This window comes from Hemitrygon akajei, chromosome 16 (genome assembly GCF_048418815.1).
Source record: "Hemitrygon akajei chromosome 16, sHemAka1.3, whole genome shotgun sequence".
Taxonomy (NCBI): domain Eukaryota; kingdom Metazoa; phylum Chordata; class Chondrichthyes; order Myliobatiformes; family Dasyatidae; genus Hemitrygon; species Hemitrygon akajei.
The window spans coordinates 89,203,471-89,219,794 of NC_133139.1; the positions used below are offsets into that span (position 1 = coordinate 89,203,471).

The 16,324-nt window shown below is 42.6% G+C and overlaps 1 protein-coding gene across 1 annotated transcript in view; it reads left to right on the forward strand.

The window, feature by feature from the left end:
* Positions 1-16,324, forward strand: part of tyk2 (tyrosine kinase 2) — a 154,214-nt gene that overhangs the window by 77,825 nt on the left and 60,065 nt on the right. The window contains exons 3-7 of the mRNA XM_073069408.1: positions 5,355-5,478; positions 6,819-6,960; positions 8,248-8,411; positions 9,597-9,978; positions 11,476-11,658. Of these exons, the coding sequence (XP_072925509.1) occupies positions 5,355-5,478; positions 6,819-6,960; positions 8,248-8,411; positions 9,597-9,978; positions 11,476-11,658 (995 nt within the window). The remainder of the gene's footprint in view (positions 1-5,354; positions 5,479-6,818; positions 6,961-8,247; positions 8,412-9,596; positions 9,979-11,475; positions 11,659-16,324) is intronic.

Below are 16,324 nucleotides of genomic sequence, written 5' to 3' on the forward strand. Positions count from 1 at the left end.
CATTTTCATTTTGAGAGTTATTTTCTCCAAAGGCCATGGGGTTTAAATGCATTATTGTATTGATTATTATTATTATATTATTGATTATATATATTTATTGATTGATTGGGAAGATTGGAGATGTGAACTATGGATCTTTGTTGGCTAATTTTGGCTGAAGGTGGAGAAATGGTTGCAGACCTCAGTGTTGGATGGCTTGGACCATGGAATTTGGGTCCCCAAGTGCATGTCGTGGGGGTGCTCCTAGTGTTGAATTAGCTGAGACTATTATGTCTTCCCTGATTTGGATTGTTATTTTATTTCTCATTACTAGATCTCACTGCTTACTTCTCAGCTGTGGTTGATGCTCATTATTGTGTTGTTAAGCAATTAGCTTTCATCATCAGGTCAGTTTGTACATTTCATTTATTAGTTAGAAGTCAAAGGAATTTCAGCCAATATATGAATCCACATTTCGTAAGAAAGCTGAGAAGTACTGTCTTTTTTCCTCAGTTCTTTGTATACTATAATGTGTTGGTGAATAACAAGGCCGCCTTCAAACTACAAATACACTGGGACTGAAGTTTGCCTATCTGTCTAGCTTCAGAAAATGGGGAAATTCTTGAGCAAGGGCAGAATAGAGACCATGGAAAGCGGCCAGTGAGTGAGTGGGCTAGTGAAGGAGTGAAGATTTGAGGCTTTGACTCGAGAGATTCTGGCAGTTTTGGCAGTTGGGCTGTGCAATCAAGTCAATCAAGATTTGAATAGCTCCCAGAAGGCCGTTGATTAGACAATCAAGATTTGAATAGCTCAGTATCAGCAGAAAGCAGCTGATTGGGCAATCAAGGGCAGGTGACCAAGCAGTTTGAAAAGCTCAAACAAATAAATAGAAGGTTACCTCAAGCGGAGCGGCCTGTGGAAAGTGGCCAGTGAGTGAGTGGGCCAGTGAAGGAGTGGAGATTTGAGGCTTTGACTCGAGAGGCTTCGACGAGAAGAGGCTGAGGACGAGCTTCACTCCAAGTGAGGTAAGGCCGGGTAAGTTCCTTTCAAAGGAGAAAGTTTCAAAAGTTGAGGCAAGTATTGGGTAGGTCATGGCAGCTGAGATTGGCCCTGTGGTTTGTTCATCCTGCAGCATATGGGAAATCAGGGATACTTCCAGTGTCCCTGATGACCATGTGTGCAGGAAGTGTGTCCAACTGCAGCTTCTGGCAGACCGCATTGAGCGTCTGGAGCTGCGATTGGATTCATACTGGAGCATCCGCGATGCTGAGAAAGTCGTGAATAGCATGTTCAGTGAGTTGGCCACACCGCAGGTAAAGGCTACACAAGCAGAAAGGGAAGGGGTGGCCACTAGACAGCGTAGCAGTAGGCAGGTAGTGCAGGAGTCCCCTGAGGTAATCTCCCTCCTAAACAGATATATTGTTTTGGATACTGTTGGGGGAGATGTCTCATCAGGGGAAGGCAGCAGCAGCCAAGTTCATTGCACCATGGGTGGCTCTGCGGCACAGGAGGAAAGGAAAAGGAGTGGGATAGCTATAGTGATAGGGGATTCGATTGTAAGGGGAATAGATAGGCGTTTCTGCGGCCACAAACGAGACTCCAGGATGGTATGTTGCCTCCCTGGTGCAAGGGTCAAAGGTTATACCCTTGCAGGACATTCTGGAATGGGAGGGTGAACAGCCAGTGGTCGTGGTGCACATAGGTACCAACGATGTAGGTATAAAACGGGATGAGGTCCTACAAGGTGAATTTAGGGAGTTAGGAGATAAACTAAAAAGTAGGACCACAAAGGTAATAATCTCTGGATTACTACCAGTGCCACGTGCAAGTCAGAGTAGAAATAGGAGGATATTTCAGATGAATATGTGGCTTGAAAAATGGTGCAAGGGGGAGGGATTCAAATTTCTGGGGCATTGGAACCAGTTCTGGGGGAGGTGGGACCGGTATAAAAAGGACGGTCTGCACCTGGGCTGGACTGGAACCAATGTCCTAGGGGGAGCATTTGCTACTGCTGTTCAGGAGGCTTTAAACTAATGTGGCAGGCGGATGGGAACAAGTGCTGCAGAGAGACAGGGGTGTAAAATGAAGGTAGAAGCAAAAAGTAGTAAGGTGAAAAGTAAAAGTGACAGGCAGGCAAATTCAGGGCAAAAAGCAAAAAGAGCCACTTTTCAACATAATTGTATAAGGGCTAAGAGTGTTGTAAAAACAAGCCTGAAGGCTTTGTGTGTCAATGCGAGGAGCATTCATAACAAGGTGGATGAATTGAATGTGCAGATAGTTATTAATGAATATGATATAGTTGGCATCACAGAGACATGGCTCCAGGGTGACCAAGGATGGGAGCTCAACATCCAGGGATATTCAATATTCAGGAGGGATAGACAGGAAAGAAAAGGAGGTGAGGTAGCATTGCTGGTTAGAGAGGAGATTAACGCAATAGAAAGGAAGGACATTAGCCTGGAGGATGTGGAATCGATATGGGTAGAGCTGCATAACACTAAGGGGCAGAAAACGCTGGTGGGAGTTGTGTACAGGCCACCTAACAGTAGTAATGAGGTTGGGGATGGCATTAAACAGGAAATTAGAAATGCGTGCAGTAAAGGAACAGTAGTTATAATGGGTGACTTCAATCTACATATAGATTGGGTGAACCAAATTGGTAAGGGTGCTGAGGAAGAGGATTTCTTGGAATGTATGCGGGATGGTTTTCTGAACCAACATGTCGAGGAACCAACTAAAGAGCAGGCCATTCTAGATTGGGTATTGAGCAATGAGGAAGGGTTAGTTAGCAATCTTGTCGTGCGAGGCCCCTTGGGCAAGAGTGACCATAATATGGTGGAATTCTTCATTAAGATGGAGAGTGACATAGTTAATTCAGAAACAAAGGTTCTGAACTTAAAGAAGGGTAACTTTGAAGGTATGAGACGTGAATTAGCTAAGATAGACTGGCAAATGATACTTAAAGGGTTGACGGTGGATATGCAATGGCAAGCATTTAAAGATCACATGGATGAACTACAACAATTGTTCATCCCAGTTTGGCAAAAGAATAAACAAGGGAAGGTAGTGCACCCATGGCTGACAAGGGAAATTAGGGATAGTATCAAGTCCAAAGAAGAAACATATAAATTAGCAAAAACAATGCGGCACACCTGAGGACTGGGAGAAATTCAGAGACCAGCAGAGGAGGACAAAGGGCTTAATTAGGAAAGGGGAAAAAGATCATGAGAGAAAGCTGGCAGGGAACATAAAAACTGACTGTAAAAGCTTTTATAGATAGGTGAAAAGAAAAAGATTGGTCAAGACAAATGTAGGTCCTTTACAGACAGAAACAGGTGAATTGATCATAGGGAACAAAGACATGGCAGGCCAATTGAATAACTACTTTGGTTCTGTCTTTACTAAGGAGGACATAAATAATCTTCTGGAAATAGTAAGGGACCGAGGGTCTCGTGAGATGGAGGAACTGAGGGAAATACATGTTAGTAGGGAAGTGGTGTTAGGTAAATTGAAGGGATTAAAGGCAGATAAATCCCCAGGGCCAGATGGTCTGCATCCTAGAGAGCTTAAGGAAGTAGCCCAAGAAATAGTGGATGCATTAGTGATAATTTTTCAAGACTCCTTTGATTCTGGATTAGTTCCTGAGGATTGGAGGGTGGCTAATGTAACCCCACTTTTTAAAAAAGGAAGGAGAGAGAAACCGGGGAATTATAGACCGGTTAGTCTGACATCGGTGGTGGGGAAAATGCTAGAGTCGATTATCAAAGATGTGATAACAGCACATTTGGAAAGAGGTGAAATCATCGGACAAAGTCAGCATGGATTTGTGAAAGGGAAATCATGTCTGACGAATCTTATAGAATTTTTTGAAGATGTAACTAATAGAGTGGATAGGGGAGAGCCAGTGGATGTGGTATATTTAGATTTTCAAAAGGCTTTTGACAAGGTCCCACACAGGAGATTAGTGTGCAAACTTAAAGCACACGGTATTGGGGGTATGGTATTGATGTGGATAAAGAATTGGTTGGCAGACAGGAAGCAAAGAATGGGAGTAAACGGGACCTTTTCAGAATGGCAGGCAGTGACTAGTGGGGTACCGCAAGGCTCAGTGCTGAGACCCCAGTTGTTTACAATATATATTAATGATTTAGACGATGGAATTAAATGCAGCATCTCCAAGTTTGCGGATGACACGAAGCTGGGCGGCGGTGTTAGCTGTGAGGAGGATGCTAAGAGGATGCAGGGTGACTTGGATAGGTTAGGTGAGTGGGCAAATTCATGGCAGATGCAATTTAATGTGGATAAATGTGAGGTTATCCACTTTGGTTGCAAGAACAGGAAAACAGATTATTATCTGAACGGTGGCCGATTAGGAAAAGGGAAGGTGCAACGAGACCTGGGTGTCATTGTACACCAGTCATTGAAGGTGGGCATGCAGGTACAGCAGGCGGTGAAAAAGGCAAATGGTATGTTGGCATTCATAGCAAAAGGATTTGAGTACAGGAGCAGGGAGGTTCTACTGCAGTTGTACAAGGCCTTGGTGAGACCGCACCTAGAATATTGTGTGCAGTTTTGGTCCCCTAATCTGAGGAAAGACATTCTTGCCATAGAGGGAGTACAGAGAAGATTCACCAGATTGATTCCTGGGATGGCAGGACTTTCATATGAAGAAAGACTGGATCGACTAGGCTTATACTCACTGGAATTTAGAAGATTGAGGGGGGATCTTATTGAAAAGTATAAAATTCTAAAGGGATTGGACAGGCTAGATGCAGGAAGATTGTTTCCGATGTTGGGGAGGTCCGGAACGAGGGGTCACAGTTTAAGGATAAAGGGGAAGCCTTTTAGGACCGAGATGAGGAAGAACTTCTTCACACAGAGGGTGGTGAATCTGTGGAATTCTCTGCCACAGGAAACGGTTGAGGCCGGTTCATTGGCTATATTTAAGAGGAAGTTAGATATGGCCCTTGTGGCTAAAGGGATCAGGGGGTATGGAGAGAAAGCAGGTACGGGGTTCTGAGTTGGATGATCAGCCATGATCATACTGAATGGCGGTGCAGGCTCGAAGGGCCGAATGGCCTACTCCTGCACTTATTTTCTATGTTTCTATGGAGTGATGCAGCAGCGCTCCCCAGTCAGCACTTTGCAGCTTAACTACCCAGCCCTAACCTACACACTGGAATAGAGGCCAGATGCGGGGTGGTGGGGGGAGATCACAGGCCACCTCATTCCGTCATGGCTGGCCACCTGCACGTAGACCCTTGGAAGCTGTCACAAGAGGCACACAGTTTCAAACTTCCATTGCTGGCTGTGTTAACCCCAGACATGAATTGAAGGCATGGTTTAATATTATGGTGTATTTTCTCTCTTTCAAGCCATTTCCCCACTGTGCCATAGTTTATACGCGTTATGTGATGTAAAAGAAAATCTTTGGTATCCTCCAAATCACGTCTTCAAGATCAACAAGGACCTGTGTCTGACCCTACATTATCGCATGAGGTACATGGACTGTGTTCAAATTTCTCACTACAGTACTCTCTTAATTGCATTTTTTTTGCTATTTTTATATAACCTTTACAGTTGATTCTTGCCAAAATAGATATTATGGCAGAAATATAATTGGGGCATGGTGAATGTGCGTAGCTTTGTTTAATATAGTTGAGTTCAATATCACTGCTTCCGGCTCACTTGTCTCTTGTTCTTATAGGCCTACCAGTGTTTTGTGTTTTCCAAACCTTCACTGTTTAGATCTAAATTCTGTAATGTCTTCTTATCTCATCATTGTTGTCTCAAGACCTAACAACTTTCATGTCACATGCCAGTGATATTAAACCTGATTCTGATCTTGCTTAAATAGACTTATTCTCCCTCCCCTCACCACCCTGTGTCCCTCTTCCCTTACCACTCAACTGCACTGTTCCTATTAAGCTGTTTGTCCCTCCTCCCTAGATTTCGGGAAATGCCTTCAAAGGTTCAGTCTTCAAAGTGTACATATTATCAAAGTATGTATATATTATACAACCCTGATATTCATCTCCTAACAGGCAGCCACAAAACAAAGAAAACCAAAATAACCCATTTTAATAAAGACTGTCAAACACCCAATGTGCAGAGAGGGAAAAAAATCACACAAATAATAAACAGAAGCAAATCGTGTTCTGAACTGAAGCCCACAGAGTCCTTAGTTCAGTGCAAAATGGAGCAGTAAGCTGAACAGCCCTAGGCCCCGACACCTTGTCCTTTACGGTCATGCCAGAGCCTAAATCCAAGCATCAGGATCAGCGGCTTTGATGCGCTCTGGGGCTTGGATCTTGCTGCCTCAATTTGGCCTGTACTTGACCTTTTCAATTCGGCCGGAGCTCAAATTGATCGAACCTATGCTCTTCCTCATTCTCGGTGACGGGCCTGCTGCCTCGCGTCGCCTTAGTTCTGCCACACCAAATTGCCTCCAAGTCCAAAGAGAAGTTACAGGCTATTGCTTGCGTTGATTGTTTGCCAGAAAAAAAGATTGACTAGTAAAATATTTAGTTGTTTTCTTTATGTTTTGAAAAGACTGCAGCAAATTAACCATAGCTTCACCCACTTCTGCTGCCAGAGTTCCCTCTTTGTATCCCTTCTAAGCAAGCTTGGGATGTTTCTCTATGATAATGACAATAACAGACTGTAAATTGTAATCCAAGGACATGCAGCATTTGGCCAGACGTTCTACCTTTAGTTAGTACAGGTTGTTCTTGCTTGTTTCCAGAATGCAAATCAATTATAAAGTGAATGATGGGTTAGGAAATACTGCTGACATTACATGGACAGCATCATCTAATAAAAATGTTTTCTTTCTGCAGGTTTTATTTCAAGAATTGGCATTGCCTGACTGAAAAAGAATCTTGGGTACAACGATGGACTCCAAAGAAGGGTGATCCTGTCAAACTCGACCAAGCCAGCCCTCTGTTTGATCACATGTCACTGAATTATATATTTGCACAGGTGATTTAAGCCTTTGTAATGTATTTTTTCCCACATATAATTTCTGCATTGCACAATAGAGGGCTTGGTATCAGAGGAAATAAAGATAGACGGTTGTGGAGAAGAATGCAGACAAAAATACACAATATGCCTGGTAGCTCGAAGGATTATGGTGGCAAATGAGACATACCCAAAGTGCTGGAGAAGGGTTTCCGCTCAAAGCATTGACTGTTTACTCTTTTCTATAGATTCTGCTTGACCTGCTGAGTTGCTCCAGCATTTTGTGTGTGTTGTTTTGGATCTCCAGCATTTGCAGATGTTCTCGTGTTAGGAAATGAGACAGCTATTTGGACCATTGCATCTAGAGTGGTTCTTTACAGATCATTCCAAAAAGCCAGATTTGCTGATCACTTAGTTCCACTGACAGCCCTTCAATAACTCGACTAAGTGGTTGTCACAAGTGTAACAGTAGTCTTGTTAACCCTCCTAGTTAACTTACAGTTTGGTTAATGTACCCTATAAGTAGTGATGTTTAATGTTGTGACTCCATTTTACCTTTTTGTGAACCATGAATTTCCTCATCCAGTTAATGTGAATTACTTATTCCTTAACCATGGTGTTTAAAACCCTCAAGTCCCAAATTCATGTTGGTTTCACTTTCATATTATTGATAGATTCTCCATCTCCATCTGCAACCATGTGGACTTTGTGTTCTCTGCCCTTAATGTGAACACTGCCATGATGTATGCAGTGTGCAGACGTAATGTGGCACTTAAGAGCAAGTTTCTTTAGAATTTTTGACATGAAGCATCAGAACAAATCTGACGCTGTTCTCACTGAGTGCTCTTTATACGGAAATTTCAAATTGGAAGGGTTATTGGAGGCATTGAGGCTGAGGATCCCTGGAATCTCTTTATTATTATCCCTAGTTCACTGGAGTAAAAGAACAAGGAACTCTTTGAACGTTCCTCCTCCTATCCTATCCACAACTGTATGACATCCATGCAATTTTGGTGGATTGGGAAAAAAAGTTATTCTTGTTGAAGTTAAAGGAGTTTTTTTTTGACCAAAGTTACCCTTCAATTAATGCCACCAAAACAATTTAACTGGACATTCATCCACATGCTGTGTGTGGAGTCTTGCTGTATGCTACCTATTTTTAGGAAACACTCTGTATTTAATGGCCACTCACTGACCGTCTTGTGAAGGTGGTGTTTTAATATGCATTTCTTTATCATCAGTTTCTCCGAGTTTTCTCTGCCAGTTCTTCCAGTGGAGTCTGACTAGTGCTGCTTCCATGTGTTTCAGAGTAAATATGATTTCATAAATGGCATTGCTCCGCTCCGAGAACTGCAGAAAGAGCAGGATGTACACGTCTTCCAAAATGAGAGTCTGGGAATGGCCGTTCTTCACCTTTCATACATCGCAGTCCAAAGTGGCCGATCGCTGGGGGATGTGTCTAAAGAAGTGAGGTGTGTGAGCAAGCATGCAAGAAAGTATCTCAAACTTCATTGCTTTAGTGACAAAACGTATTATATAAATATGCATGCACAACAGACCAAATGGATTATTTGAATTTTATTAATAATATTGCTGCCAATAAGACATGTGAGGGCACTGGATAAAGTGGTGGTGAGTTTTCAATATTCATGAGGCAGTTCTGTGTGTAGAAGAAGAAGAGGGAATGAGAGCAGCAAGGATACACATTCTCAACCAAGGAATTCAAGCAAGCAGCGAATGCTTGTCATACAGACCTAGAAGGAGAGAGAAAAACAAATAAAATAAGAATCAAACAGAGCATTCTGTATAAGGTGAATAAATAGCTCAGAGTGGTTGTCCATGAAGAACTACAAATACAATTCATTTTTTGATTCTAGGGATCTAAGGATCAAGAGAAGATTAATAGGATTAGGGCTACACTCCCTGGAATTTAGAAGAATGAGAAATGGTATTACTAAAGCATATAAGATTTTGAAAGTGCTTGACAGCCTATTGCAGTGAGAATATTTATATTGGCAGAAGCAACTGAAAAGAGGTTAAGAGCCCTCTGAAACAGACGTATATAAGGACTTCCTTATCTTGTGGGCTGAAGGGCATCAATTTTATTTTATTTTGATGTTGACTCTAAGAATTTTTAAGGCTCAGAAGTGCTTAAGGAGGCTGTGAGATTTGTCAGGAGATTCCGTTGAAGTTAAAGATCAGATTACCAGTGATTTGAAGTGGCAGAACAGACTCGAGGCAACGTTGGGTCAGACTTATGCTTGCATCTGTGGCCTGACCTAACATTAACTCTGTTTTTCTTCCCTCAGACTGAGCTTGATCTGCCAAGTATTTCCAGTATTTTCAGTTTTCAGTTTAGATTTTAGATTTACAGGAAATAGAACTCCCCCAACCCCACCCCCGAAGTGGTCAAATTACCTATTGCTGTTCTGTTTTTTTTTGTCTAATTCTGTTTCCGTTGTCTGCCTGGGCAGAGATGGAAGTAAAATTGAAGAAACCTAATATTCACCGAGGCTTCAGGAGAAACTGGTTGCAGGTGGGAGTCCCGCATTGCTACTTATGCCACCCAGAAGGGAATTGGGTTCACACGCTTGTTCTGTCATGAAGCTTTTTTGAGATGTTGTCCTTGATCAGCTTCCTCTGTGCTTTTCCATCAGTTTTAAGGAGTGCATCCCAAAGGTGTTTCGTACAAAAATCGAGAAGAGCAATCCCTTGACTAGGATCCGCCTAAAACGTGGTTTTCGAAAATTTGTGAGGGACTTCCAGCTGCCTGTCGCTAGTTGTGGGAAGATGATCCAGCATGATATTATATTCAAATATATCTCCACTTTGGAGAACCTATGCACCAACTTTGGAGGCGAGATCTTTCAGGCTCTGTACTTGGAGGTGCTGCCAGAAAGCAGTAGGACTCCTTACATAAATGGCCGGTATTATGTGAAGACCACAGAGGACGTTTTCTACCCTGCACAGGTTACCCAGGAATATGAAGTGCTGGTGACAGGGACAGAGGGTATACAGTGGAGAACGTTGAAGAAGGAGGTGAGCGCTATGCTTTAGGATGGTGCAGGAATTCTTTATCAGATTGCAGAGTTGTGTATTAATGTGGGGTTGTGCTTAAAATGCAGATCACCAGAGCATCGGTGAGCCTTTGCTGTTTCTAATTTGCTTCCTTGCAGCTCTGATTAGTTTCCTTATTTTCAAAGATGTTTTGGTCCCTGCACAAACCATCCAACTAGCTGAACGTAGGGACTCTGCCTGATGTTCTTTGTCAGTAGGTTTGTTGCTTATTAACCCTGAAAATGCTGGAGTCTTGGGTATTTTTGAAAATGGCAGATATGTGGGACTCCACAAGTTTACCTAGAAATTCTGGAATACTTCTGCAGATCCACTAAAAATATGGCACACACCCAAGGTTCTGCTACCTTTACTTTTGATCCCCTGTAAATACAAACATACACATGGCATTCCCTTGCAGATACTGATATACTCCTGGGGATTCCTTGCAAATATTGATAATGCTCCTGGAGATCCCTTGCAAGTAATAAATAACCTGTTCCTGAAGTTGCCCTGCAAGCCTGGACATGTTCCCCAAGATCCCTTGCAAGCCCTGACGTATTCCCCAGGATCCCTTGCGAGCCCTGTTCTGCTGTTCACCACCTGCTTTTGACATTGCCATTGTTATTATTGTTGTAAACATTAAATATAAAAGATGCAACTTCTCAGTAAGTAACAGAATTCCGAAATAAAGTGTGTTTTGAATCCAGCTTCATATGGATGGAAATATGAGTTTTGTGCACCGACTGCACCTGTGTCTCACGGGGTCTTGGGTTTTAGCAGAGAAAATGGTATTTCCATGCCACTTGCCATTAAATTCAAAAGGTGCAAGTGGCATGGTGGCTCTGTGATTCTGCTTGGGCATCGCTGTAATGACTTTTCATTGTGCCTCTGCCCCAACCAGCTGTAGGTTAAGCAAATGTATTTCCTTAAAGCCATTGGTTAAGCACATATGTGTGAGAGGGAAGTAGCTGATGCAATAATATGGTGACTCATGTCTGTCTTGTGCGTGGTAAGCCTCTGCAAATAATATTCTGATATGTAATGTATTTATTTGTTTCATTGAGGTTGCTTTAGGGATAAACATTGGTTAGCACCCAGGAGAGCTTCCCATTCTTCAAAATGAGGTTATGCAGTCTTTTGTGTTTGCCGGGGAAGTGCACATAATGGTTTAAGCCAATAAGTGACAATTTTCAACAGTGCAACACTGCCTTAATATTGGCTTGGGTTATATACCCCTTAATCCTGAATCAGGGTTGAAAGACAGAATGTTCTGTGTCATAAGTGGACCCTGAAAATCGTGTAAACTAATGGCTTTAAACTGCTTGTAAACTTGAATCTACACCGCTTGTTAATTTCTGGCTTTAGACCAGGAACACTCTATTTGGTGAATTATTTTTCATTTATAGCTAAGTATCCCACAAGATGCAAGTTGTTTGAATGTGGATATATCTGATCTTGTTCTGCCTTTTTTCAATACAGCCTCTACCTGTCAAAAAAACTGGATGGAAAGGAAAAGCTGGAGACCACAGTAATAACAAACTCAATGAAGCAATGGAATTCACTGAGAAGCCCTGGACGTATTTCTGTGATTTTAAGGAGATTACGCACATTGCCATTTCTGACTGTAGGGTCAGTGTTCATCGACAGGATAACAAATGTCTGGTGAGTGTTACTCTTTTAGTTTTCTCTTTCCCATCTTCCTCCTTACAAGGGTTTTCATATGGGTTCCCAATTTTGCTGCTAATTGTGAGAGTGGCCAATGGCTGCATTCAAGATTCAGACTTAATTACCATAAGTACATTGAAACATACAGTGAAATGCGTCATTTGCGTTAACAGCCAACATGCTTGAGGTTGTGCTTATTGGATGCAGCCCACATGTGTTGCCACACATTCCAGTGCCAATAAAACATGCTCACGATGCTCATCAGAACAACACAGAATACAACAAGCATCAAAACAACAACAGCAAAACAAGCTCCATTCCTCCTCCCCACTCACCCACCCACATACATACACAGTCCTCAAACACCAGAACAGCCTGTCTTCAGCCTCCAGCTTGGGTGTGCACTCTCAGCAATTGGGCCTTTAACCTCCTTAGTAAACTCTCAGAGATTCTCAGTCTTGGTGCTCCGATCAATGGACCTCGATTTCTGATTGACCCTCAGGCCTCGGCTCAATCCCAGGAACAACCGATCGCCAAACACTAGGCCTCAAGCTCTGGTCTCATTGATTCGTATACCAGGGTCATTGCACCTCATTCTGCTGCCCGGATAGAACTCCAACTCCAGAACCCACTGACTCGGGGAGGAGGGGGGCAGTTCGGGACATCAGCTCTTGTCCACATTCGTCTGCTGACCTAAGATCCAACATCCAACCACAAGTGTTCCCACATCCGCATCACCGGCCTTTGAACACAGAGGGCAGAGATCTACACTTTGGTCTGACCTTTAATTCCCCCACTTTCCTGTCCTTGAGCCCTAACCTGACTCCTAAATCCATCCCTATGAATCTTTCTTAAAACAAAAACAACTAAAACTGAGCAGCGACCTCTGTGGAAACAACAGCTCAGAGTCCTCTTGAGATTTGAAATCTGAGCGTTGATGGATCCACAGAGGCCTGGCATTGCTTAGTTGCAGTCAGGTTTGAGATTCACAAGTAAAGCTGATGTTCACATTTCTGTCTGTCCCTAGACTCTTAATTAGAAACATGCTCCACTACTTTGCCTATAATTGGGAGTAGGAAGTGTGGTATATTGGCAAAATATTGAACTTCGGATTGTCAACGTGCTGTGTTAATTAACCTTTCTCAGCAAACAAAGGCAATATTGAGATCAAGAGACTGAATCTTAAGGCATGTAGTGTTTGAGGCATGTAGTGTTTGGGTACTTAAACAAAATCTAATTTTTTTTAGAGGGGCTTAATACAGTCAAAAGTTGGAATTGTTTATATAACTTGCCTCTGTTCTGCATGGATTTTTTTCCCATAAAGTTGCTTTCTGTAACAGAAATGCGGATTGCTTTGGGAGACAATATTGAAAGCTGGTCATTTTGGGAAGACTCCATGAGCTCCACAGGGTTCCAGGCAATTGTGCCTTATGAGTCATTGCATCTGGTGTCTGAAAACAATGCAAAAAGAATTTCCAAAATAAAAATCAGTAAATACTGGGAAAACTTAGCAGATCAGGCATGATGTGTGGAAAGAGAAATGGTCAAAGACCCTTAATCAGAACTGCAGATATCCAGCATTTACTGTTCTTAAATTTTCAAGTCAAGTTAAGTTTAGTGTCACTTTGACCATAAGCTGCTGGTACAGTACACAGTAAAAACGAAACAATGTTCCTCCAGGCTACATGAAACAACACAAAGCTACACTAGACTATGTGAGACAGCACAAGGCTACACTGAACTACGTAAAACAACATAAAAACTGCACTGGTCTACAGACCTGCACAGGACTACATAAAGTGCACAAAACAATGCAGGGCAGTACAATAATTATATAAACAAGACAATAGGCACAGTAGAGGACAAATTACAATATAATAATAAATGATGTAGATGTCAGTCTAGACTCTTGAGTATTGAGGTGTCTGATGGCTTGGGGGAAGAAACTGTTGCACAGTCTGGTCGTGAGAGCCTAAATGCTTCGGTACCCTTTACCAGATGGCAGGAGGGAGAAGAGTTTGTGTGAGGGGTGCGTGGGGTCCTTCACAATACTTTTAGCTTTGTGGGTGCAGCGTGTGGTGTAAATGTCTGTAATAGCAGGAAGAGAGACCCCGATGATCTTCTCAGCTGACCTCACTATCCGCTGCAGGGTCTTGCAATCCGAGATGGTGCAATTCCCGAACCATGCTCTCAGTACATCCTCTGTAGAATGTGATGAGGATGGGGGGGTGGGAGATGGACTTTCCTCAGCCTTCACAGAAAGAAGAGACGCTGCTGGGCTTTCTTTGCTATGGAGCTGGTGTTGAGGGACCAGGTGAGATTCTCCGCCAGGTGAACACCAAGAAATTTGGTGCTCTTAACGATCTTCACAGAGGAGCCAGCGGAGAGTGGTCTCTCCGTACCCTCCTGAAGTCAACAACCATTTCTTTTGTTTTGTTCACATTCAGAGACGGGTTGTTGGCTCTGCACAGTCTGTTAGCCACTGCACCTCCTCTCTGTATGCTGACTTGTTGTTCTTGCTGATGAGACCCACCACAGTCGTGTCATCGGCAAACTTGATGATGTGATTCGAGCTGTGTATTGCTGCACAGTCGTGGGTCAACAGAGTGAGCAGCAGTGGACTGAGCACACAGCCCTGGGGGGGTGCCCCCTGTGCTCAGTGTGATGGTGTTGGAGATGCTGCTCCCGATCCGGACTGACAGATCTCCCAGTCAGGAAGTCTGAGATCCAATTGCAGAGGGAGGTGTTCAGGCCCAGCAGTTTCAGCTTTCCAATCAGGTGTTGATTTCAAAATGAATTTCCATTTGGGACCATAAATGAAGAGGAGTGAATCAGCTGTGACACAAGTAAAGATGATGTTCAATGAAATTGGACCAAGTTAACAGATCTTAGTAACGAGCAAGATAAAGATTCTTGTATTGAATTTGTGGGGTTCAGGGTGAGGGTGCAAGTGTTGAGCATACATGAATGAATAAATTTATTTATATCTTATATCCATCCCACAATGTGAGGGAATAAAAACCTTTGCGTTAAGACTCTATTGCAATGTACAGACATGTGACATGACAAATGAGGTTTAAGAAGTCATGTCATTGGGGGGAGGGGGTGGTGTGTAAAATAGAGAAGAAATAATGAGAATAAGGCAGGAAAATTGCAGTAAGTGGTTGCTCATGTCAGGAAAATCAGAATCTGTATCTGGCCTTTGAGTAATGTGCCAGGCACCTTTCTCTAACCACGCTAATTAATTAGGCAGAGAGGTACATGCAATCAAGCTAATTTTCCAGTTTTGGATCAAGAGAGAAATTAGGATCGGCGCAGAGGCCTGAAAGACAAAACTAATTTGCAAAGTTGTTGCTCATCTTGTGTGGAAAGGATGTGCACTGTTTATTTTTGCTCATGTGTGGAGTGTAGTTTGCTCTCTTTGAGATTTCAGAGCTTGAATATTTAAGACCTTGGTCAGACCCCACTTGGGGTACTGTGTTCAGTTCTGGTCACCTCACTACAGGAAGGATGTGGATACTTTTGAGAGAGTGCAGAGGAGTCTTACAAGGACATTAACTGGATTGGAGGGTGTACCTTATGAGAATAGGTTGAGTGTACTTGGCCTTTTCTGCTTGGAGTGACGAACTATGAGAGGTGACCTGATAGAGGTGTATAAGGTGATGAGAGGCATTGATCATGTGGATAGCCAGAGGCTTATTCCCAGGGCTGAAATGGCGAACACGAGAGGGCACGGTTTTAAAGTGCTTGGAAATAAGTACTGAGGGGATGTCAGGGATAAGTTTTTCACAGAGTGGTGGATGCGTGGAATGGGCTGCCAAGTGGAAGTGGATACAATAGGGTCTTTTAAGAGCCTCTTAGATAGGTACATGGAATTTAGAAAAATAGAGGGCAATGTGCTAGGGATATTCTAGGCTGTCTCTAGAATAGGTTACATGGTTGTCACAACAATGTGGGCCGAAGGGCCTGTATTGTGCTGTAAATTTATATGTTCTATATAAACCTGATCAACATTGTCTATTTTTCTCTGTAGGTTCGAAAGAATTAAATTTATTCTGAGGTAAAAGTTGGTTTTAGTGAAATTATTTGAATCTGAATGTAGATACAGGATGAGAGTTTTGCCTCCACATAGAGTGTGCCAGTTGCTTTACCATCCCTCTTTCTAATGTTGCCCAAGTTGAAGCAGTTGTACTGTGATTGAATATGCTGCAGGCCAATACTTGCAGAGCAACATAAAAGGAACATAGGAGCGAGAGTCAACTCTTAAGATATACAGAATATACACTCGTCGACTTTGAACACATTCCTTTTAACTCTTTATCCACTGAACTCTCAGAATTTTTTGAAATTCCCTCTTGCTGTTCCTTGTAGCATTGGTCAACTGAACTGTCAGTCACCTTTGTAGACTTTTCATTAAATTTCTACCCAACTTCCACTTTCTCTGCGACTTGTTTTAATGGTTTGAAATGTTATTTTTTTTTCTCTCTTTACAGATGCTGCTTGACTTGCTGAGAGCTTCTGGCATTTTCTGTTTTCATTTCAGATTTCCAGCACCAGCAGCTTTCTTATTTTCTTGCAGAGTAAAATCTTACTTGTGTCAGAGTTGTCTTGAGAGGGAAGAGAATGAAGAAGTGGAGTGATAGTTGTTCCCTTCTATTCTTGG